At 38.5% G+C, this 23,181-nt stretch overlaps 1 protein-coding gene across 1 annotated transcript in view; it reads right to left on the bottom strand.

Annotated features, from left to right (window-relative positions):
- TPRG1 (tumor protein p63 regulated 1) overlaps nt 1-23,181 on the bottom strand; it is a 132,410-nt gene that overhangs the window by 13,537 nt on the left and 95,692 nt on the right. The window contains exon 5 of the mRNA XM_024561007.3: nt 4,969-5,122. Within this exon, the coding sequence (XP_024416775.2) occupies nt 4,969-5,122 (154 nt within the window). The remainder of the gene's footprint in view (nt 1-4,968; nt 5,123-23,181) is intronic.

Raw genomic sequence — 23,181 nt, 5'->3', positions numbered from 1 at the left:
ATTCTTCTTGGTATCCCAGATTACTAACACACTGTCAGCACGTAGTGTTCGATACCAGGTAGGGACTCAATGAACACTGGTTAAATTGAAGTGAAGGAAAATGAAAGGGCTAAGGATGTAAAGTTACATTTAATTGCTAAAACATTGATTCACTTTTGTAATTCCCTGAAAAAGAAAGGTAGCAATGCCAGAAAAGAATAAGAAGGGTTAGAAAGCAGATCACTTTAATTTGGCTGTAGAGCTTCCGTGACCCATTCACTATTAATCGACCAGCTCTGGGCTCTCACTAGTCACTCAGAGCAAGACTCTCCACACTCCAAGAACCCAACAAGTCAATAATTAAAAGAGGGAAGATACCACTACAAATTGCAAATGTTAAGTTAGTGAAATAATGGAGGGTAATTTAGACTGGTCATAATGTATAATATGGCATTATATCATATCACATCAATGAATATGAATACACACAAAGAGTTCCATCAAATTTAAATACATTTATCTGCATATTAGCAAATTGTTTGGTGTAGAAATAGAGCTATTTTATTGCAATAGCTTAGTCAACTCAATCACTCTAAGTAAGTTGGTTTTTATTTTTTTAATTTTTATTATTTAATTTTTATTTATTGACTTGAGAGAGAGAGATCGATTCACTGTTCCATTTATTTATGCATTCATAGGTTGATTCTTGTATGTGCCCTGACCTGGGATAAACCTGCAACCTTGGCATATTGGGATGATGCTCTTACAAACTTAGCTGCCAAGCCAGGACTAGGTACCCTCATTTTTAAAATGGAGATAGCCGTTCTCATCTCACAGGGTTTTGTTAGTGAATTACATGAAAACATACAAGCTATAATCAATAAACGTAAAGTATAATTACATAATATTACATGAGACTATGTTCATGTCTTATAATAATTAAGCAATGCCAAAAAGTATTATTTTATATTTTCACAACTATTTATATGAATAATGCAAAGTATGTGCATGCAGATTGGAAAATGTTGGGGGAGTCTTGGGGAAAAGCAAGAATGTCTGGAAAGAGACCATTTGTCCATCATATTTGCCAGCTGTAGAAATGCTGTAGTGAGATGGATTTTTAAAAATGTTTTTTGGCATATTATTGCATAACTTTGGTTGTGATTTTTAGATCAGTGAGATGAGAAGATAATATAAATTAGAATTTGAATGACATTTGTGTCCACGAAGGTTCTTTTCTAGAGTAATTTCCTAACCAATCAACCCCACGACTCAATTTTGATTCAATGTGTAATCTGAAACCTCTGTCACCAGCTCAACTTCATCTTCTGAGCTTCAGGCCTAAATTTCTAACTGCCCTACAACAAACTCTGCCCCATGTTCCATGGACATTTCAAATTCGGATCCTAAACTGAACCTCCAAAACTACTCTTCTTATAGCTTTCCCCATTTAAATTAATGGAAACACCATTTACCCAGGCTGAAAATGTGTCACTTTTGAAATCTTCCTCTTCTTCACCTATACTATCCTGTCAGTTACCTACTTCCATTGATTCTATATTCTGAATATCTCAAAATGTCTTCATCTCCTCTCCATTCCTACTGCCTCTAACTTACTTTAAGCTCATCTCATCTACCTAGAGAGTGTGCCAAAATTAGTTTTACAGTTATGAATACACAGCACAGAGTTTACTCGTATATTATTATTTATTAATTACAGTGTTATTTTCCATATGAACAACTGTAAAACTAATTTTGCCCTACCCTATATTTTTTGAGCTATTAAAATGATGATGGTGAAGATATAGGATCAAACCCCCTCTAAATTGAATTACTCTTTGTCTGAGAACACGCCTTTTACCTGCCCTTGCCTCCACCCCTCTTCATTTGATCCAAATTTCTGTTTCAGTCAATTGGTACTCATTTAAAAATCTTTGCATTTTTCTCTGCCTCCTCTATTAAGCAATGCAGTCCACAAAGGGAAAGAGTCTTATCCCATTGATTTTTGTATCCTTAATAATAGTCATAATTCCTGCATTTTGTAGGTATCGGAAAACATTTGTTGAATAAAGAGCTTCCAGGAGCTACAGAAAAAAAAAGGATTTTGAGTAAAAATAAATTTGGATATTTTTACATAAGAAATTACTCCATTATATTGTAAATAATTTGAAGATTTTTACTTCATGTGACTCAGCCCTCCATGATTCCCTTTCCTGGGCCATAATCATTTTGTTAAATTAAATTACTTCAGGTATTTGATTTAGTTATAAAATTTCATCCATATTCTTTAATTTTTACCTGTTGTACCCATAAAGGGAATGGAAAAACTAGTTTATTTTACCCTTTTAACATCTCATGTTATGCCACAATGTTCTTATAAAAGGTATTCTGTGTCCCAAAAATTATCTTTTCTTCTTATTTATTCTTTTAGTTTAATATAGTTTAATATAACTGAGACTTAATCAAAGCCAATCTGGGAAAATGTCCTGAACATAAATAATATGGTGACATAAAACCAACAACAAAAGAAAAATGAAGAGACTTAAGATTTGGATAAGAGACTCATCATCTTACATCCTAGATGGAGATCACTTGTTTTCCTAGAGAGTTGGGATTGGGGTGGTCTTTGAATTAAGAAATGGCTTGGCGAATGGGAGCACCAGACTCTTGCCAGGAATTAAAAAAATACTTTGGAAGAAAAATGAAGAAAAGCCTTAAAAGTAACATATCTAACAGATCCACAAAAAGTTTGACTGAATGAAAACCACCCAATTAGCTGACCATTCCTCATGCTGAAACCCACAGATGTGGACACACACACACGTGCTCTGTTCTAACCTCTATCCCACAAGAGTGATATGAACATCACGTTTCCCTTTCAACTTTGGATAATAGGAGGGCTTGCGGAAAATTTTAATTATTCCAGCCCCCTTTTGATAGTTTAGATTTTATCTTTCTCCTTAAATTATTTGATTGTATTTATATGTAACAGAATAAAACAAAGTACTAACAGGTATTAGAGTAATACAGTGGCATTTCTCTGTAGTTAATAGAAATTGTTCTTTAATTGTTCACCTTAAATTTCTTTTAGTAAAGGACACTCGAGGAATAAGTACTTAACGCACCAGGTATAAGGAACAAGAGAAAACTTGGGCCAGGAAGTGATTAATGTAATAATGAAGGCTATTGTTAGTATTTATTTATTAAGTTGGCATTATTTTGAATTATAATAAAATACAATTACTACTAGTTCAAAAATATATATTATATTAAAGGCTAGAACTAGATTCCTTTTAAAGGTGGGGAATGGCTTTGGGAAGTTATATTATTGAGTTCTTGTGTTAGAATAACAGGTGTTAAAAAAGGAACAGATAAACTATACTGTGTTATTACTAAGAAAAAATAAAACTGAATTTGGTGGTGTGGCAAGAACAAGATAGGGGAAGAAAGAATTATCGAATAATGCATTAGAATATTATCATTAATAAGGTCTTTTAGAACATGGAGATCTGATATTCCATTTGAAGTTTATGGCATTATTATGATATAAACTTCCACTCTCTCTCCCTAAAGCCTTCAGTGGGTCTACCTTCACATAAATGCTTTTGTATAAGTGTTATGTTATTCTTGCTCATTTTCATTTTGTTTTGTTTTGTTGACTTTGGGCAGTAAAGAGTCAGGCCAGGGGCTGATGTTGATTCTTGGGTCAAAGTTTTGTAAATAGAATTGTGACATATAGAGGCAACAGAGATTGCTGCTCCAGAAATAGTAGAAACATTATTCATACAGTGAACTAATCTAGTGCCTGCAATAGCTTAGAGCCAGAGGTTAAGCTTGAGCCCATAGGCCCCTGAGGATGACTGACTACATAAACCTCTAGAGGACCACTGACTTTTCCTGAGATCAGAAAAGGATTCGAGCCAACTTCATCTGTATATAAATAAGGCTAAAGACCCCAACCAGTCTCCAACAACATATATTTTTCCTCAAATCCTTTTTAGAATACAGGACTTATCAATTTAAAATATTTATTCATGCATACACGTATATTTGATTAATTAAGTATATTCAAATAATGCGAGAAATACAAAGTAAGTCATCTAACCACAGAAGACTTTAGATGCAGGTTGTCATGTTCTGAATTTATATCAAATGAAGAGTTGTGATATTTTGAGGTGAATGCCAGCACATAAAGGTAAACATAGGAAGGACAGAGAAGGCAAGAATTCCTAGGCCTGTATTCACATGTGTGTATCTAGTTTTGTTGAAAACGTACAGTTTGACTTTTCACTGCATGTATGGCTCCAACCGTTTTAGACTAGTTGTAGCATACTGGCACTGCTTAAGTTTCCTTGCGAAAGAAGAAAGAATAGGAAAAGGGACTCTCCCTGCAACCAATAAATTTAAAATCTATTTGATGAGATGAGATTTAAAGACATAAAAATATTGTTAACTGACTTATCATTTGTAGAACATTTTTATACACATTATCTCATTTAACTGTGTAATGGTCCATTGAGTTTGGGAGGAAGGTCAGTTTTTATTATTTCCATTCAGAGATAAGACTAGCAAGACCCAAAGATAAAAGTGACTTAAGTATGACCACAGAGCCATACTTCACACTATTTCATGCTTTTCTGAATAAAATTATTAGAATTTAATTATACATAGAAAATTATATGCAGCTTGTGGGTAATAAACACAGTCAAATATAAATATTGCAATTTGTAAACAATATTACACTATACTTTCTTGCTATGAAATTAGTAAGGAAGAAACATCATGGTATGGTTATTGTAAATATTATATATTTTTTCATATATAATACAGCTTCATTGTTTATTAAAAATACTTATATAAACCTATTTTACTTTTTATCTATATAAATCCTAGGTTGTATCTTATCATTTTTTTAACTGTACATGCTTTAGAAACATAAAACTTTACCAGCAAAGCTAATCCAAGAGTGAGTTCCAAACTACTTCCTACCTTGCAAAGTTCAAGGAACTTCTCACTGGTATATCTCACAGGATGCTCGGTGAATGTAGCGTAAGGTACCTCAGTGGACCATGGGTTCCAACGGGACAATAGAGATTGCTGCTCCAGACTCCCCCAGTAGATCCTAAGTCCTTCTCCTTGTCTCCTACAAGAAAGGAATTTTTCCTTTATATGAGCCATTTCCATTAGATTAAAGCAAAAAGGAAAGGGTGGGAAAGGAATGGAATATCTCAGTAAGGCTTTATATTGCTGCTGAGATAACAGGCTTAACTATCAACTAGTTGAAATGTTCCAAAGAATTTAGAAGAAAAGGATGAATTTGCTTTCAGAAATGATGAGTTCAAAGAGTGATTAAGAATTCTATGTGAAGATGCCTAGTTGGAAATGGAATGGGACTCCGGTATTCAGGACAGATGCCAGGGCTGCACATTGGACCGCTCAACTCATGACAACATTCTGATGGTACGGGATGAAAGAGAAAGGGAGAAGGAAGGGTCAAGGTGGTGGGACAGGAACTGAAACAGACAAGTTTGGGAGATGATTTCAGAGAAAAAGGCAGATGACAACAATTTCCACAGAGCCACAAATACAAGCAACAACTAAGAAAAACCTCAGGATTCTCAAATAGGAAGGTATATAGGATATTTAAGAAGGATAACTAATTCAAAATATTCTGCGACCTCAACTTCTATAACTCACAATTCTCTATTCTCTGCATACATTCCATCCAGCCAAATTTCAGCAACAAACATGTCAAAGCTGTTATGGAGACTCTCTCTGCCCTTTTCCACTAAATTCACCATCCTGACCCACAGCATGTAGGAGGCAGCCACTGTTTGGTAGAGTCCTGGCCTGGTCATCTGGTAAACCCAAGAGCAGAGCAAGAGAAAATCATCTTGGGAGTGGTGGGAGGGAATTTGTGGTAGAGGAATATGGGCACATTGAATGACAAAATTGTAGTTTCTGTGCCCTCTTCTTTTGCATGTGCTCATTAGAATTTATGGTTAGTGGTTTTAGACATCTCTGGTTGCAAAGAGATCCCTGAATGTGAAGACAAGCTCAGGAACTTTGCATTTGACAAGCTTTAAAACTAAGGTGCCTGTGATTCTAAAGAGCCCCATGGAACATCACAGAGGTCTTGTTTCTTCTAGAAATTAAATCCTGGGATCTAGAATGAAAAACTGGAGCTTAATTGTAGTCTCTTCGCAAAGCTGTGACTTCCTGTATTAAGGACGGATTCCTTTGGGAATGCTGTTATGTTTCTGAATGTTTATTCATGTAGAGATGTGTATAAACACCATCTCACACATGAGCATATAACACCTCTCTTTCAACTGGCAGGTCTCTGAGCTGCTTTTTACAAAAGGAAACTAAGAAAAGAGACTGGCACATTCTGCTGCCCTATTTTCAGATTTTTGATGATTACATACGAAAGCTGACACTTAACCTTTTTTTTTGTACTTAATCCTTTACCCAGAAAGAAAAGCAAAGGGAAGGAGAAAAAAAGAAGAGGAAGAAAAGGAAAATATTGTACATACCTCTAAAGTTCCCTTTCTAGCCCCTCACCTTCTCAGCTGCTATACTTTATCATACACCCTGTACTTTTCTTCATTTTTTTCCAGGCTTGGCTATAAACCCAAAGCTCAGTGAATATTCTATACATGATGATTAATGGAGCATTCTGGCCTGAGTACATTAAAACAGCTTGTATAATAGAATTATTTACTGATTCATATGTCAATTTATGTACTGTGTGCAATTTTACTTTTATCCAAAAGGGATGAAAATATGCCAAGATAGATTGGTAAGTACACTTTATATTATTTCATTTTAGGGAAACCCCAAATGAAGCTTAAGCATGAAATTAAAGAGGGGTCCTATTTCTAAACAGACAATCAATTTGAGTATGGCAATGACCTTTCTCAGACATATAATATACTTCTAAGTATACAAGTCCAGCCACTCCTCTTGCCTGAGCTCCAGGTAATGAATGGAAAGACAAATCTAGAACTAAATAGTCTCTCCAAAGGTAAAACTAAGGTGTTGCTTCTCAGAAAAGCCTTTAGTACCAGAATACTATGAAACTCTATCATCCTCTCATCTGTCAAGTGTCACTAGGGCAATTGTGGAGAATATGGACTCCTTTATGACTAGGAATGTTTTATTAAACTGTTACTTGTGTTACATGAGAGCAATTGTGTGAGGTAGAGTAAAAATGCAGTGAACAGGACGTCAGATAGTCCAGTGTTAGAGTCTTGGTCTTGATACTTAATGCTGTGTGACCAGGAGCAAACATTTCTTTTTCTAAATCTCACTTCCCCCAAATGTTCTTAGAGTGTCTCCATATGGTAACATTCCATGGCCTCACTAACTCTGTGCCAGTATATATACAGCTATAATGCTATTAGCATTCAGCCAGTCAAGGATAGAGGACCCATAAAAAGCCTCTGAGTTATATCTTTAATCTAGAGGCATCAAATTAGCACCCCTCCCCCAGCAGAACACATCCTGTGCTACAAAGGCTACACTAACTATTGTCCCATCACTTCTAGGCAACTTCAGTACCTACCATGCTATTTCACAAACATGCAAAAGCACCAATCAGCCAGTATGGAGGGATAGTAGTTTAAGGCTTATAAACTATAGAATGTCAGAGCTAGAAAGTCTCTTGGAAGCTATAACCCAGTGTCTTTTTTTCTAGAAGTGGGAAAACTGAGACTCAGAAAGGACCAGGGATTTCCCAATACATCACTACAAACAGAGCAGATTAGCAAGAGCCACAGTTTCCTAAAACTTCTTTTAGGTGTATTTTCACCATTCTGGGCTATTGTTACAACATACATTCCAAGTCAAGGTCCTGCCATTACACAACACAGCCTTATTTCCAATTAGACACAGAGTTACAAGAATTGCCCTAAGGAACCTGCCACCTTTTGTGGGCAAAAAGCATGCTCAGGAATTCTAGCTAAAGGTCAGAAAGAAAATGTCTCTCAAATGGAACTCTAGATTTTTATATACACTCAATATTAGCAATTCTGACATTGTAGCAAAATAAAGTATTACTGGAAATCAAGGGGTAATAATTAAAAAGTTATGTCATCAGGGTAAGAAGACTGGGTCTTTTCCACTGAGCTGTTATGGTCAAGTTTTCAAAGGGTGGACACAGTCCCAGGTACAGAATGACAATATCAAATTTTTAAGCAAAGAAAACTGTTTGAATTGCATCCTTTGGATTCTTCCTTTAATCATCCCAACAGAACCCTCTTTCCACAGATTCTACCTTGCAGTGGGTAAAAACCATTGTGCCTTCTGTTGGGCAACAAACACCTCTGTCTTAGGCCCACACTAGTGGTTTGTCTTTTTTGTCTTTGAGCATTTCACACCAGCTTTCCGATCTTCAGGTAGCAACAATTTTATAAGAAACAAGAAGATAATGGATGAGAGAATGTTTTGTATGTTATAAGGCAATGGTCATCTAGCAAATATTGAGTGCTAGTATGTACCATAATGCTTATTGTATACTGTTAAATAAAATGTAAAAATATGTAAACTTCATGTTTTTTTCAAACACATACAAAGTTTACATATTTTTACATTTTATTTAACCTTCATAGCAATTTTTTAAACTTCTTTGATAGAAATAGATGAAGTTAACAGGAAATAATATAAAGAATTTGACCAGGCTTCAACAGATCACCAAGTCAAGAACTGCTAGTGGAATAGAATAAAAAGGAGAAAGAAAAACAGCATTTTCCCTGTCTTTCTGGTCTAAAGTCCATGTGCCTGGTGTTTCAAAAGGCTAAAATTCAAAACATTAGAGTTTTGAGTAAGGAAAGGTTTATTGATGAAGAAGGCAACAACTGAAATGATGGGGGATTTAGTGGTGCCTTAAATCTATCTTAAGAAAGTAAAGAGTTCAGGCTTGTTTTATGTCAAAGAAGGAGCAAATAGAAGGGTTAAGAGGTGACTAACAAGTGCAGATATCTGGGTGCCAGCAGGGGTCCGAGAAAGATTGTGTTTAGTCTGTTGACCCTAGTTGATGTGAGTCTAGTCAGAGGTACCCGCAAATCTTTGATAAACAATACATACTTCTCTTATCTCCTCGGGAGAGGCACTTTCTGGTGGGAGTTATTTTTGTAAAACCCAAGCTGCAAGCAGAATTCCTTCGATGATTAGCATGTCTATGTGCACGAAGTTATTTACCTGAAGGCCATGGAAACAAAGCAGGACTGAACAAGATGGAGTCAGAGAGGTTGAGCATTTCACTCTGTTACAGTGACAACTTATTTTGTTCCCACTTTCTATCCTCGAGAAAACCAGCCATATCTGGCCTCTATTCCCACTTCTTATTCTTCACTTTTGGTAGACATCAAAATCTCACAGAATGGTATAGAAGTAGAGGAAGTGGTCCATAAGGACAAATAAGAACTTAATGGAAGAAGGGGGTTTATAGGAGTGGGAGATTTTTAGTATCCTAGATTGTCTGAGTTGGAAGGTCCCTTAGAGTGTGTTTCCAATTCTTTCATTTTATAGATACATACATTGAAGACCAGAATTTTCACAGATCAGAGTTCTTCCTTCAGTCATGTTAATTACATGTTCTACTCAGTGACTCAGACTCAGAATTCTACTCAAACACAATTGTTGGCAGGGTGGAAGGCCTAAGCAATTACTACTTTAAACCATTATAACATCCCAAAAGATGACTTGCCTTCTATACTGTAGAAGTGCCAAAGGACCAATCATGAAAAATAAATATGGTTTCATAACACAGAAAGGAGCTCCAAGTTAAACAGAGGTCAGACTTTCTTCAATAAGACAAAAAATTCTTTCTATTGGGAAAGACTCCCTTCCTTGAAATCATTTTTAGGTGAACTAGAATAATAGGCCAGCCAGTCAACAGTCTGGGTTAATTTGTTCATTTCCACACACACATTCTGCTTCCTTTGGAGAGAAGATACACATCCTTTTTTTGTAGCACAATATAGCCAACTTCCTTTCCTTTGACTTTCCACTCTCTGTCCATCCTGGCCTTCATGGATGCTGGGCTGAGGCATTAAACTACCTGTTAGAAGAGCTGAATGAAGATGCCAGGCTCCCGGAAGGAGAAATGGCAGCTTCCATGATTACCTCCGTCAGTTGCCCCCTCCTTTTTACACATCTCAAATCTCAAAGCTCCACCACAGAATTAAAAACATAGCTCAAGGCACCAAAGCAAGATTTATGAGGAAGCACAGACATTAACTCTTGCTCTAAATGCAGGGCGTGTGCTTGTAAGTATGGGTGAGCAAACAGAGGGAGGTGGTAAGGGGAGGAGGGAGGGCAGCGAAGGGGAGACAGCAGTTCAGAACAACACAATATATTTTCTTAATGTCTCCTTTCAGCCTGTATTGTTGAAAGGCGGGCTTTCTAGGCCCATGAAATGTTAGTCCCTTGCTTATTTAATCTGCACAAAAGGGGGGACTGAGTTGGCACCCTGGATGGTATTCAATGCTTCTTTGCTCATTGAATGACCTCAGACAAAATATTTTCCATGACAAGAACCCAAAAGACGCTGGCACAGAGTCAGACAATAAGATTTGCAGAATGTGTTTACATTTTCTCCATATCCCCAGGCTGTTCCAAACCCATCGGCAGGTGCTGCCTTTATCTGTTCTCTTTGCTCACCTGGCTGCCTCCCAGAAGTTTCCAGGGCCTTGGGCTCAGTGAGATTAACTATTTACTGACATGGGTAACCAAGAAATTCTATGGGTTGTATTACTTGAGGAAGAGGTAAGTGATAAAGTAAAACTAGGTCAGTAGTGTTCATAAATAGAGAATTCAGGGGCAGTTGGTACCATGGTAAGAATCCTGAGGAACAGTCAGGAGGTCAGAGTTCAAAGAGTAGATCTGCCACTGGATGGATAATTTGAGCCATTGACTTCTCTCTGGGTTCCAGGGGTCCATCAGTAAAAACAAATAATTGAATTACATCCCCTCTAAGGTCCTTTTCAGTCCCAATTAATTAATATCTGTGCTGAAAGACCAGAATAATGTTTATTATACTCGTTATACCTAAAACTTTAGGGTAACTTGATAAATATGAGAAATTCTCAGAGGGCTGCTGACATGATTGTTCTTCTCCTAGAAGAGGAAACAATTTTAAACTGCAGAAAAAAAAAAGACCTAGTGTTAAGCCACAAGCAGAATGCAAAGAAAGTGAGGGTGAATATACAAGGGTTATAAAAAGGGTTTGGAATTATCCAATCTAAAACATATATTTATTGGCTTGGGAGACTTTAGATGTGCTTGTCCTAGAAGTGGTCATATTTGGGGCTAAGGTGAAGACTAAGGCCCAAACCAAAGGTACAACCTAAGGTTTTGTGATTCATAATGTTAGGATGCTTGTGTGTGTGTGTGTGTGTGTGTGCAGACCCCCAGTAAATACTTAGACTAAAACACGGGCTCTTATACTGCTATATACATACCAATCACTTAATGAATCCTTGTTTAATGACAATGAATAAATAAATTCACAGAGTAAGTTAGGATGCCTCTGAGATTGATTGCCATATTATTCCATTCTTAGAATGTTACATGTTATGGTAGTAAGATCCTTGAACTGAAAATTCAGAAATAAAACTTGAATCTAATTTTAGCACTGATGTACTTTCTTTGTAGCCTAGACCTGGGCTCTCTAGGACTTCAATGTCTCTAGGACTTCCTTTCCTTTTGCTACAGTCTAAATGTTTGTGTACTCCCAAAATTTATATATTGAAATCTTAATGGCCAAGGTGATGGAATTAGGAAGTGAAGCCTTTGGGAAGTGCTTAGGTCACAAGGGCAGAGTCCTCATACTGAAATTAGTGCATTTATAAAAGAGACTCCAGAGACCATCACCTCTTCCACTTTGTGAGGACACAGCAGGGAAGTGCCATAAGGGAACCAGAAATCGGGCCCTCACTAGACACTGAATCTGCCAGCACCTTGATCTTGGACTTCCCAGCCTCCTGAACTGTGAGACATAAATTTCTGTTGCTTATAAACTACTCAGGCTCTGGTATTTTGTTATAGCAGCCCAAATAGACAAAGACACCCTTTTTATAAAATAACAGAGACATCGGATTAGGACACTCCAGAGGACACTCCAACTAGGCACAAATCTAGCACTTAGGACTCATGAGAGCCAAAGATTACTTACCTTTAGGTTCTAGTGAAATAACATACAGAAATATTTTATTTTTCAGAACTGGTATGAATGGATTATTTGAACTGAAGTCAATCTAAAACTTAAATACTTACTTTCTTAAACAGATCATATTGAAAAATAACTAATTCTTTTACAGTTTAATAAAAATCACCACAAACTCCAGATGTGAAGACTTGGAAGGGATTGATTGTTAATCATTTATATCCTACTTCTTCAACTCCTTCATTTTACTGATAGAGACACTGAAATCTAGAAAGTTACTTAGATTAATACTCAAAGCCCTCATAATACTTTCCTATATTCCAGTGCTTTCCTTTATGAAAGCCAACTATCGCATATGAAGGGTAAGTCTATTTACCCAAACTCTGAAAGATTCTTGGCTGCTAAGTTTATTAGTTCCTATATCAGTTTTCTCTGCCCTCACCATCATTCTGTCATTTCTTGCTGCTGTCAGTGTTCCATTACAACACTCCAGTAGCTTCTCTTCTCATTTGTTTTTCTGAATTCTTACTGACAGGGAGAGTAGGAATGCATTACCCTTGGAGTCATGGTAAAATAATTAAACAACAACAACACCTCTTTCTTATCTCCTTTCCTGTAAGAGAAATGTATCCATTTTATAGTGAAAGCTTTGACTTCACAGATTCCATTTAAATGAGGAGCTAATCCAATCAGGTTGATAGTAAACAATTTTTATATCAAAGAAACCATGTGGTTCTTCTAGTTTTGGGCTTCTAAATGCTCATATTTTAGAAGATCCATTGGAGTTATATCTGCCAAAATGAAACAAACATGATCCCAGGATTAGAACTCATAACCTCCTTTCCATTGATGGGGATGACGTAAAACTTTCTCTTCCTTAGAGTCATGCTCTGGTAGACTGGCATTGTCAAATGCTGTAAAAGGAGCCTCATGCTCTTATCCCCTTTCCAACCTTTTAGTGTGTAACTCCCACGATATGTAACAATTATTCTGCATAGCAACATTGTTGGCAAATCCTTACTAGCATTCTTTTGTGAAGTCCAAAGAAATTTCTCTGAATAAAATTGTAATGAGGAGGCAGAGGCAGGAAAAAATCCCTTACAGTTGAAGGTATCAAAGAAGGTTCTATTCACTCAATACATATTTACTGATCATCAACCTTGCACCAACTACCTTGCATTGAAGACAGAGGAATTCATAAGAACAAAGATACAGTTTGGGATGGGGGGCTAGGTAGAGACAGAAAAAATTCAGTGTATGTGTCTTGATTTATATTTTTACCATGATTTTATTTATATTCAGTTAGGCTACAGTGTGAGTGGCAGGGTGGAGGGAAAGAGGTCAGAAGAAAGCTACTGAACTTGGTGGGGTTGGTGTTGGCTGTGCAGGACCGTAAAAGCCTAGAATTTGGTCTAGAGCAGCCAAATTCTGACATGGAAGCTAGTGAGAGGCCAGTCGGTAATCAGAGGAGAGCAGTTTAATTAGTTTAATTAGCCAAGGAAATTTGTCTCTGATGGCTATACTCAAAATTACAGAAAGAAGGGTAACTGTATAGAGGTGAGTGGGGCATGTGGCTAAGCCAGATGCCCTCTTGGTCTCCGGGCCATTAACAGGGCTGAGTCTTAACCATGTGTGGGCTTCCTACTGGGTGTCATTAAGAAGCCTAGAGTCAAACAAAAAAGAGGATAAAGTCAAAAGTTGGGTGGCAATGGTGTGGATAGCAGAAGAAAGAGGAAGGAGAACATTTTGATGGACGATAAATTTTACCTTTAACAGATTGAAATTGCAGCTGTTATTTAACTGAATTAGCAGGCTTCCCAATCTTACAGCCCTTCAATTTTCTGTTCTGTTAAATAAAATTAGTGGCATTGTCTTACACAGGTATATAAAGGATAAGACAAATTAAAAATGTCAAGCCTCTAACCGTGTCTGGTAAATAGTAGGCACTCTCTACGTGGGTGTTGGATAGCGACTTAGAGCATGCAAAACGATTTCTCATCCATTATCTCATCCTTCTTCATGAAACTGCTGTTTCTGTGAAAATGGTATGAAATGTCCAGAGACACAGAGCTAGTGAAAGCCAGGGTTTATGCTCAGATATTTCTGGTCCAGAGGCAAGATTCTTACCTAAGTATCCTCTTCCAAAGCCCTGAGCTTTACTCAAAAGATATCAGTGTCGAAGAGCTCTGAGGGTTGGTTGACAAGATGACGTTTAGTGGCATTGCTAGCGGAGGCTGTCTATACCTGGCGGTGCTCAGAGTAGAGGTATGGAGCAGGACTGTGTCTGCAGTAGTGGAAAAGAAAGGAGAGATGGAGAGCCTAGCTAGTCTAGCTGCAATTCTTCCCCTTACACATATCAAAGAAAACCTGGCAACAGGAAAAGGTGATCTCAAGAAAAACAACGGTAAAGCAGCTGCTCCCTTTCCAGTTCATTTACACCTACACAGCACTAACCCTGTTGGAAATCATATAAAAGGATTGAAAGAAACACATGAGAATATTAACATTATCGATACCATAGGATTATTTTTCTTGTTTTAAAAATTCTTACCTTCTGTAATGAGCATGTGCTATTTTTACATGGAAATGACAAACAGTATATTTAACATATCATCACCCATCATAATCAGAGCAAGGACTAATTTGCACCAGGCAGTGTGCTAAGGGCTCTACATCTGTTACCTCTCGTCCTTACCATAAATGCACAGTAATCTCTATTTTACAGATGAGGAAACCGAGGTCCAAAGCCATGAACTAGTAAGTAGGGGAGCTGGGGATAGGATTTAGGTCTCTCTGGTTCCACTGCCCCTCCTAAGTTCATGGTACCCTATGGATGTACAGGACAAGGAAGGAAAGAAACATTTACACCAACCAGTTGTTTGTTTTCCAGTGAGCCCATAATTAATTCCAGAGTTCACATCTTTATTTGTAGTCTCTCTTCACCTGAACTAATATACCCTCTGTCTTTCTCCACAGTGCTGATCCAACAAGCTTAAAAACCTAAAGAGACTTCCAGTGGCTTATAAAATCCAGAAACTTCCCCAGCCTGACATTCCCAGCCTTTCAAGTACACTTCTAGCGTTCATTTCCAATATTCAAAACCATGACTCCTCAGGGCTCCAAGCAAACGATTCAACTTGCTGAGCCTGTCTGACAGCATCTGTGATCATTTCAGCAACATGAAATAATCCTGTATACTTATCTTATATCATCAAATGAACTGTGAGCTGTTTAAGAACTCAGTCCACATCTAAATCATATTCATTGCCCCCACAGTATCTGTCTCAGCACATGGTCAAACAGTTTTCTCAGGGACTTTACTATAAAATAAAGTCAAACAAAATAAAAGTACTCAGTCCTTAGGCCCAACTGATGTGACTGTTGTTTTTATTCTCATCAGTCTACGTTTCTGAATTCAGTTGTTTAAAAGTGAGCTCTTAAAATGGTTGCTTAAGGGGGGTGGGGGAATCCTTTATCAACTTTGAGATGTGTAAAGTGAGTCTTTTAGAGAAAGACCCAGGAGAGGGGGACTGTGCTTTTGCACGCAGGAAGTCTGTGATCCTTCTCTGAAAGCATGAGCTGCAGATGCTGGCCTGACAGGTCTACAGCAGGGCCCCTCAGGGCCAAAAGGCTGTTATGTGCAGAGAGGAGAGAGCGACTCTTGCAAAGCTACCAGGAAAAATACCAGGAATTCATCTCAGGAGGAACACCACAAAATGGTTTCCTTTTACCATTGCAAAGGAAACAATTCTGAGCTAACTCCCTCTATTATCAATTAGGATATCTGGCAAAACGCATTGCCCTCGAATGTGTGTAAGTTTTCATCTCCTCTCTGAAAAGCAAGTTACTTTTAAGCATTCCAAATAACTAAGTTTTAACAGGCACAGAGGAGCTAAGTTAAAAACCAGAGAGAAAAAGATAAAAAGCTTCTGAGAAGAACATGATTCTGAATCTCATTGCTTTCCATTTCTTCTCATCTCAGGGGAGACTGAGAGTAGAAAGTCTGGAATACATGCACGGGTGAGTAGAATTACCAGTTACCACAAACTTTTGGTCCCACTCTTCATGGCCCATTGGCAAATAGCCTGAGCTGCCCAGGAAGGCAAAAGACACAGAGGGCTCTCTCATCGACAGAGAAGGAACACAGCTCTTTTCTCCTAACACAGCTCCGTGGATCATGCTCCTAAAGCTGCGACCATTTGGCTTTCTTTTCTTTGAAAAAAAAATTTTAAATGGAAAAGATTTTCAAAAGATTACATGTGATACACATTTAGTCTTCCCTTAATGTTTTATGAGAGCATTTCCTGGGGAAGTTTATTTGTGGTATTGCATACCATACATTATGTGGACAAAGCAAAAATGTCTATTTGTAACTTCCACACACAGATGTAGTCTACAATTAACTTCATTTTCCCTCTTGGCCAGAGGCCATTCACACTGTTCAACAAGAATTGCCCGTTCAGTGGTCCCCTCCATCTCTTTCCGTAGTGACTGTATTCTGCCTGTCACAGGTGAAATTCAGACAAAAACCCATGTTATTTTTCAGGTACTTGGATATAATGAAAGAAATTATGGAGTTTAGAGGATGCAGACCTGGGCTCAAATCTCAGTGCCTTTCTTTACTATGTGGTCTTGGAGAAGGCACTATAACCCTGCCAGTCTGCTTCCTCATTCGAGAAACGGAAATAAGGATGCCTACTTAGCGGAACTATCATAGGGCCGTGCGTAGAATGCCCGCTTGCTCTCAGCAGAGGTTGAAAGCATTCTTTTACCAGAGCTCTGGAAAGTAAATCAGAAGAGAAGAAATTTCTGAACACTCTTAGCATTCCTACTACTTCCTTTGCATCTACCAAAAACTGCCAAATCATAAATTTGGTGGAGGAGTGGGGGTGGGGGACACAAAGCAAGAAGGTGGCGTGAAATACTAAACTACATGCAAAGTTAAGAACTTTCAAACATTCCTGAAGTACAACTGATTTACCTATATTCTGCTCGTATATTTAGCTTTGGGGTAAGTGAGCTAGAGTTTACTTGATATTTTGATTTATCTTCATGTTGCAATAGTATTGTTTTGTGAACACATGAGCTTGGGGTTTTATGATTTTGTTTTTACTTAAGATTTGCTTTTACCACAGAACTTTATATTACCACCCAGGTCCAGAGCAACAGTACAGATAGAGAGCTGGGATCCTCCCTCTTGCTTTTCAGGCCTGGTTCTCAGTGCCTTAGGGTGGCAGCTTTGTATACATGAGTGAGAACAAGCAGCCACATCTCCAAGTTCCATCCACACAGGCCCACTCCCCAAATGGTAACCTCAGGCCAAGTACCTGTCCATTGGCAGCATGGCATGCTCTGGGAAAGACAGGGCCTCAAAGCAGAAGTAGGGCAACTTGAACAGAAAATTCTAGGGTCTCAGAAACCCAGAGAGTGGTCTGTAACAGTGCTTGACAAAGTTTATATATATTTGAATTACCTGGGGACCTTGTTAAAAAAATGGATTCTGATTCAGTTGGTGGAGTGGGTCCTGAGGTTCTGGACTCTGTACTTCAAGCAAACTCTCAGGTGATTCTGCCTCTGGTCCTATTAACAAGTAGCCCACAAGGGGCCATGGGCTGTGAGTGGGCAAAGCCCTTGGCCCTCTGGGTGCCTCACCCTCTGGGGATAGACACAGCTAGATAAGGAGCAAAGGAGGGCTATCAACAGTGTGGGCCCAGGACAGGAGTCTTGGTTGCCCCGTGGAAGGCACAATGGTTTGTACCTGCTGTAGAGTAGGAATCTAAGAAATGAGGGTCCTTTTGGGATGATTAAAGGGAAAAAATCCAAAGGATGCACTTCAAAGAGTTTTCCTATTATACAGTGGAATTATCAAACAGCAGTTCTCAAAAAAATGTTTTTATTAAGAAAATAGAATGTTAGGGGTGCTTAAAGATTATTCAAATGTTCACAGTGATCATTTTTTTTATTATAGAACATCTCTCAATCTCTTTCTCTTTATTTTAAACACCAACAAGACAAACACCTAGTTCCTTCAACCATTCCTCATTGAACTAGGTTAAAAATTCCCTGACAAGCCAGGTTATTCACTTTTGAACATATTTCAGTTTTCCAATGTTCTTATTAAAGTATGTAGCCCATGCTCCTTCCTTCTAGAGGCTGTATATCTGCTCATTTCCCCCAAAACAACATTAGTTGTATCGATGACTTACCACACTGCTGACTTGCCTGGAGTTTACCAGCACATACGGTTTCTAATATCTAAGTCTTTTTTATGCCTGCTGCTGATTGAATACATTGAGAGGAGCTGATTTTTCTAATTGGCTTTTCGAGAAAGTAGACATAAAAAATATAGCTCAGAGTCAAATCGCCCCTTTGGCACCTGATCTTTCATAAAGAAGCGTTTGATCAGAAACTATAAGGCAGAACAAACAAACCCTCTTGATGCCTTATTTAGGCTAAATGCTCAAGGCAAAAGCAAAAGGAATTAAATGTGTTATATCCTGGTAAAGGCAGGCATTGGGGATTACCAGCTCATCATAAAATGTACCTCTACGAAGGGGCACCCAAAAAACAGAGTTATCTTCTGGAGGGTGGGCTCCTTGTACTACAGGCTTCCTCCGCTAGGTGAGTGTTCTAGGAACCCACTAGCTGGTGTTGAGGAAGGCTGTGTTTGGCTTCAGGAATTTTTTTGAAGACTCAATGTTTTTGCCCATTTCATGATGGGTGATTTACGAGTGCACCTGCCCTCACCCCACTGAGTATTCAGTAGTTTTTGACCAAAACCAGCCTGACCCCTATTCCCCACCCTCCCTTGTCACCTGATCTTGCCCTGAGCAACTGTTTTTTGCTTCCCCAGTAAAAAAAGTCCTCAAAGGAAAAGTTTTGCCAATGTGGAAGAGGTGAAACAAAAAATGGCAGAAGTACTAAAGGCAACAAAATTAACAAGTTCAAAAACTGTTTTGAGCAGTGGAAAAAACATTTTGATAGGTGCATTGCATCGGATGGAAAGTGCTTTGAAGGTGAGTGCAGTTTAGACATGTAAGAATAAATATACAATTTTTTATAAATAAATTCCTGCTTTTTGAAGTCCCCCCTCATATTTTAGAAATAGTTCCTGAGTGAAAGGGGGTGGAGCCCAAGCACATACTAAATAAATGGATGGATGGATGGATGGGCAGATAGATAGATAGACAGGTAGATAGGTCTCTTATCCTGGCCAAAGCTTAAGAAATTGCTTAAGTGTTTGTTTGGTTTTTTTTTAAAGGGAATCGTCTAAAAATGAAACCAAATTAATTATCTTTCCACAACATAGTTGAGAGGTGGCAGAACATTTCTGTGTCTGTCAAAACTAATTCTATTTGCATTATAAGATTATCCAAAAGGCTGTAAGAGCCACAGAGTTTGAACATGGTCTTTAATTAATCCTGTACCATGCTTAGTATATCAGTGTGAACCCTTGGGAAATTTTGATCATTAAAATTAAAATTTGCACGTATATACACTTTCCTGAGTATGCTTTCGGTATGACTTCAGCCTCCTTCTAGCGTATCACCTTACATTTCTACAAAGAGCTGAGAAGAAATGACTCCCAGAATATCAAAGTAGCTTCTTCCTAATTATTTAAAGGTCACCGAGACCAAGGCCTGTTTTGCAATCTGAGTGATGCCCAATAGAGTTTATGTTAACTAAGTACTGAATACTAAACAAAATGAATTATCATTTAAAGCCACAGAGACAATGTACTTGTAGTTTTAAAGATAGGAAGTATTGAACTCTAACGTAGCAACAATATTATTCACTTTATGAATCTATGCTCAGTGGAACTATGCTCAAAACACTGCCCCAGGCACCTCTGCATTTCATGTGGCTCATATTCTACTGGGAAAGGATAAGTATTCTAAGAAAGTAGTAGGAGAAACCCACAAAAAGAGAGGCCATAATTACAGAGAGGGAGATTCCATCACTGAAGATCAGTGAATCCTGAAAGAAGTGGCAATTAGAAAATAAAAGTATAAGGAGTGTGCATTCAAAGAGAAGAGAAAGGTTATTCCAAGTAGAAGGACATAATACAAAGGACACAATACAAAGGCATGAATCATGAGAGTGGGCAGGTACTGGACTTCCTTCACCTATCACTCTTAGTGAGGTAGATACTGAGTATTGTCCTTGAGCTTCCAGTCTTTAACCAGTTCATTTCTGCTCCAGAATGAGGAAGAAATTCTCTACCTCCACCTCCTGTGTGTGTGTGTGTGTGTGTGTGTGTAGTAATTGGGGGTAGCCTAGAAAAGGGAGCATTCATTTCTGCATAGAAGCACATAGTTTACACACAGAAAATTCTCTCTAATAGTTCATGGCCTGGTATGACAACAAACATAGCTGCTATTTATTACTGTACACTTTACATATATTATCTACACATTTTATATCCAGCTTCCAAAGACATTATTTTTTATGAGGAAATTGAAACCAAACTATTCAAAAAGCCTACTTAATAGTAGTGAAGTATTCTTTTTAGTTTATTTGACCTCAAGGCCTATGTATTCCCTCCTGTGATACATAGCCCACTCTTTATGTCTCCAAAAGGTTTAGAGGCTGGCAGTATGTTTTTCCTAGCCAAACTCCTCCCCAAAATCTTGTAGGATACAGAGAATTTCAGTCATGGTAGCTTAGCATTCCAGTCCTGTCTTTGTTCATTCTCTTATACCCCAGAAGCAAAGTGGGCCCCAAGCACAAATTTTACTATCCCGTGCAGTGATCTTATGCCATCAATCTGATTATTGCATAATTTAGAATTGGCTCCAAGAAAGAGCTTGGTTTTTCTTTTCTTTTTTCTCCCTCATCTGTAGTATCTTACATATCACTGCAGAGGTAACACAGTATCTAACTACCAGATTCTAAATCTGCTTTACTTTGATCTTCGTCTAGAAACTTAAACTTCAGTCTTCAAAATCAGCCATCAGTCTCCCATGCACAGACCCGTCTGGTGGGAAAGGTTAACTGATAAGGAGACATGTATTCTATATGCAGCTACCTCTTATTCTTAGAACTTCATGCAGTATCACCATAAGTAATTATAAAGAATTGTACAGAAACTGTTGACTATTTCTGTGTGACTTAAACCTACTACATAGGGAGAAGTCAGCTAAGAGGATAGATAAGTAGATTGGAATCAAGCCATAAAAGATATTGAAAACTGTAGTTACCCTTATCCTAGAAGACAGGGGTGACAAACTCATTTTTACCAGGGTCCACATCAGCCTTGCAGTTGCCTTCAAAGGGCTGAATGTCATTTTAGGACTGTATAAATGTAACTACCCCTTAACAATTAAGAGAGAGCTTGGCATTACCACTGGGTGGAAACAAGGTGGAGGGCCGGATTCAGCCCTCAGGCCTTGTGTTTGCCACCTGTGCTATAAGACATTATTATCCTATAAACAATTGAGGGCTAAGGAAGAGGAGAAATATCCAAGTGACCACGGCTTTGATTTAAGAAGCTTAAGTGGTCAGAATTTGAGAGGCAAGATGGATTTTGGAGAGTAAGAAATAAGGGAGCCCAGTCAAGAGCCTCTATGTGGAGAACTTATGAGGCCTAGATCAGAACAGTGAGGACAATAAAAAGGAGAGCAAGGTAGACTTCAGCATCAAAGATAATAGGATCTCAGTCTCAAGTTGTATATATGCTTGAGAAACTGTTTAGTAAACCCTTCTCTCAACTATTCTATGGTCCTGAGGTTTGTATGCTCTGAGTGAGAAGACAGCAGTTCCCTTGGGTAGTCAGTGCAGGCCTGGGAGGGAGAGGAGTTTGCTCCCGGACCTGCTGAGTTTGAGGAGTCTGTGGCATAGCAAAACCATCCTGGACATTTCTTTGCACCCCTTCCTACCACGTCTTTCCCTTCCTTCCCCCTAGCAAACTTTCTTTAGGAGTCAAAGCGCTTTTTAATTATCCACACCCCTCTGCTCCCAGATTTAAGAGCAGAAGGAGAGGAGAAAGTGGCTGGCTCCCACAGGCCAGCTGACACCACTGCCTTCCCAGTTTGTGAGGGTGGAGGTGGAAGCAGAGGCCTCCCATCCAAACAGACCAGGCCTCCAATGCCATGGAAACAGAGAGCCAAGGTAAAGCCACTGCCAGAGGCCCACGTCACCTCATTTATGACCTGGGGAACAACAACGCAGATACGAGTGGGATGGAATCTCTCCTCACAATCTCGCTTCAAGTCTCCAGCTTTAAAGAAAAGAAATTCCTAAGGAATGACATAAACCAATTAGAGAGCTGCCTAAGCCAAGCCCAAGTTCTAAAACAGAGACTGTGGGTTCCTATTAGGTGGAGTGATCAGAACAAGGGCCAAAACAAGCAGATGTAGGACCCTGGGATGCCTGCATCCTGGCCTGTCCCAGAAGGGAGCCCGATCCCCTACACTGCAGAGGCCACTCTCATCTCTCATCCACCTCCTCATTTCCAAGGATGTCTTTGCAAAGAGTGCTTCCCAACCTTCTTTCTCTGATGATCTGGCCAGGCTTCCCTGCTCATTGCTAGGCAGCATTTAATTAGCTTGTGAAAATCTGTCACCAAAGTACTTGTGGGAAAGAATTGAGATTTGGAATAACTTGTCACCTTAAAGCTTTTGTTTAGTTCTGTTTACAATGTGTATATTTAGTTCCATGTAGAATTTAGAGTTACAACCAAAATATTTTTTCTAGTCCTGAAACCATTATAAGTTTGAAGAGTAGAGAGGAAGAAGTAAAGGTGGTGGTAGACATGGAGTAATTGATCACCTAACATATGCCAGGGTCTTTACATTATGTAATTGATTTTAATCTCTCCACAACCTTATGAGCTGTGTATCATCATCATCATCATCATCATCATCACCATCATCTCTATTTCACTGAGAATTAGGGAGGTTACGGAAGTTTTCAAGGTCATGCAAGTAGCAAGTGGAGGGGACATATACCAGCTCTAAAGTGTGGTACTGTTGAAAATCTAATATAATCGCTATTTTTACATAAAGTTTAATGGGAGGCAAACTGGTGGCAAG

The sequence above is a fragment of the Desmodus rotundus genome, chromosome 2 (assembly GCF_022682495.2).
Source record: "Desmodus rotundus isolate HL8 chromosome 2, HLdesRot8A.1, whole genome shotgun sequence".
NCBI lineage: Eukaryota > Metazoa > Chordata > Mammalia > Chiroptera > Phyllostomidae > Desmodus > Desmodus rotundus.
Note: the sequence above shows the minus strand (reverse complement) of the source record. Positions and strands in the feature narration are given on the sequence as shown.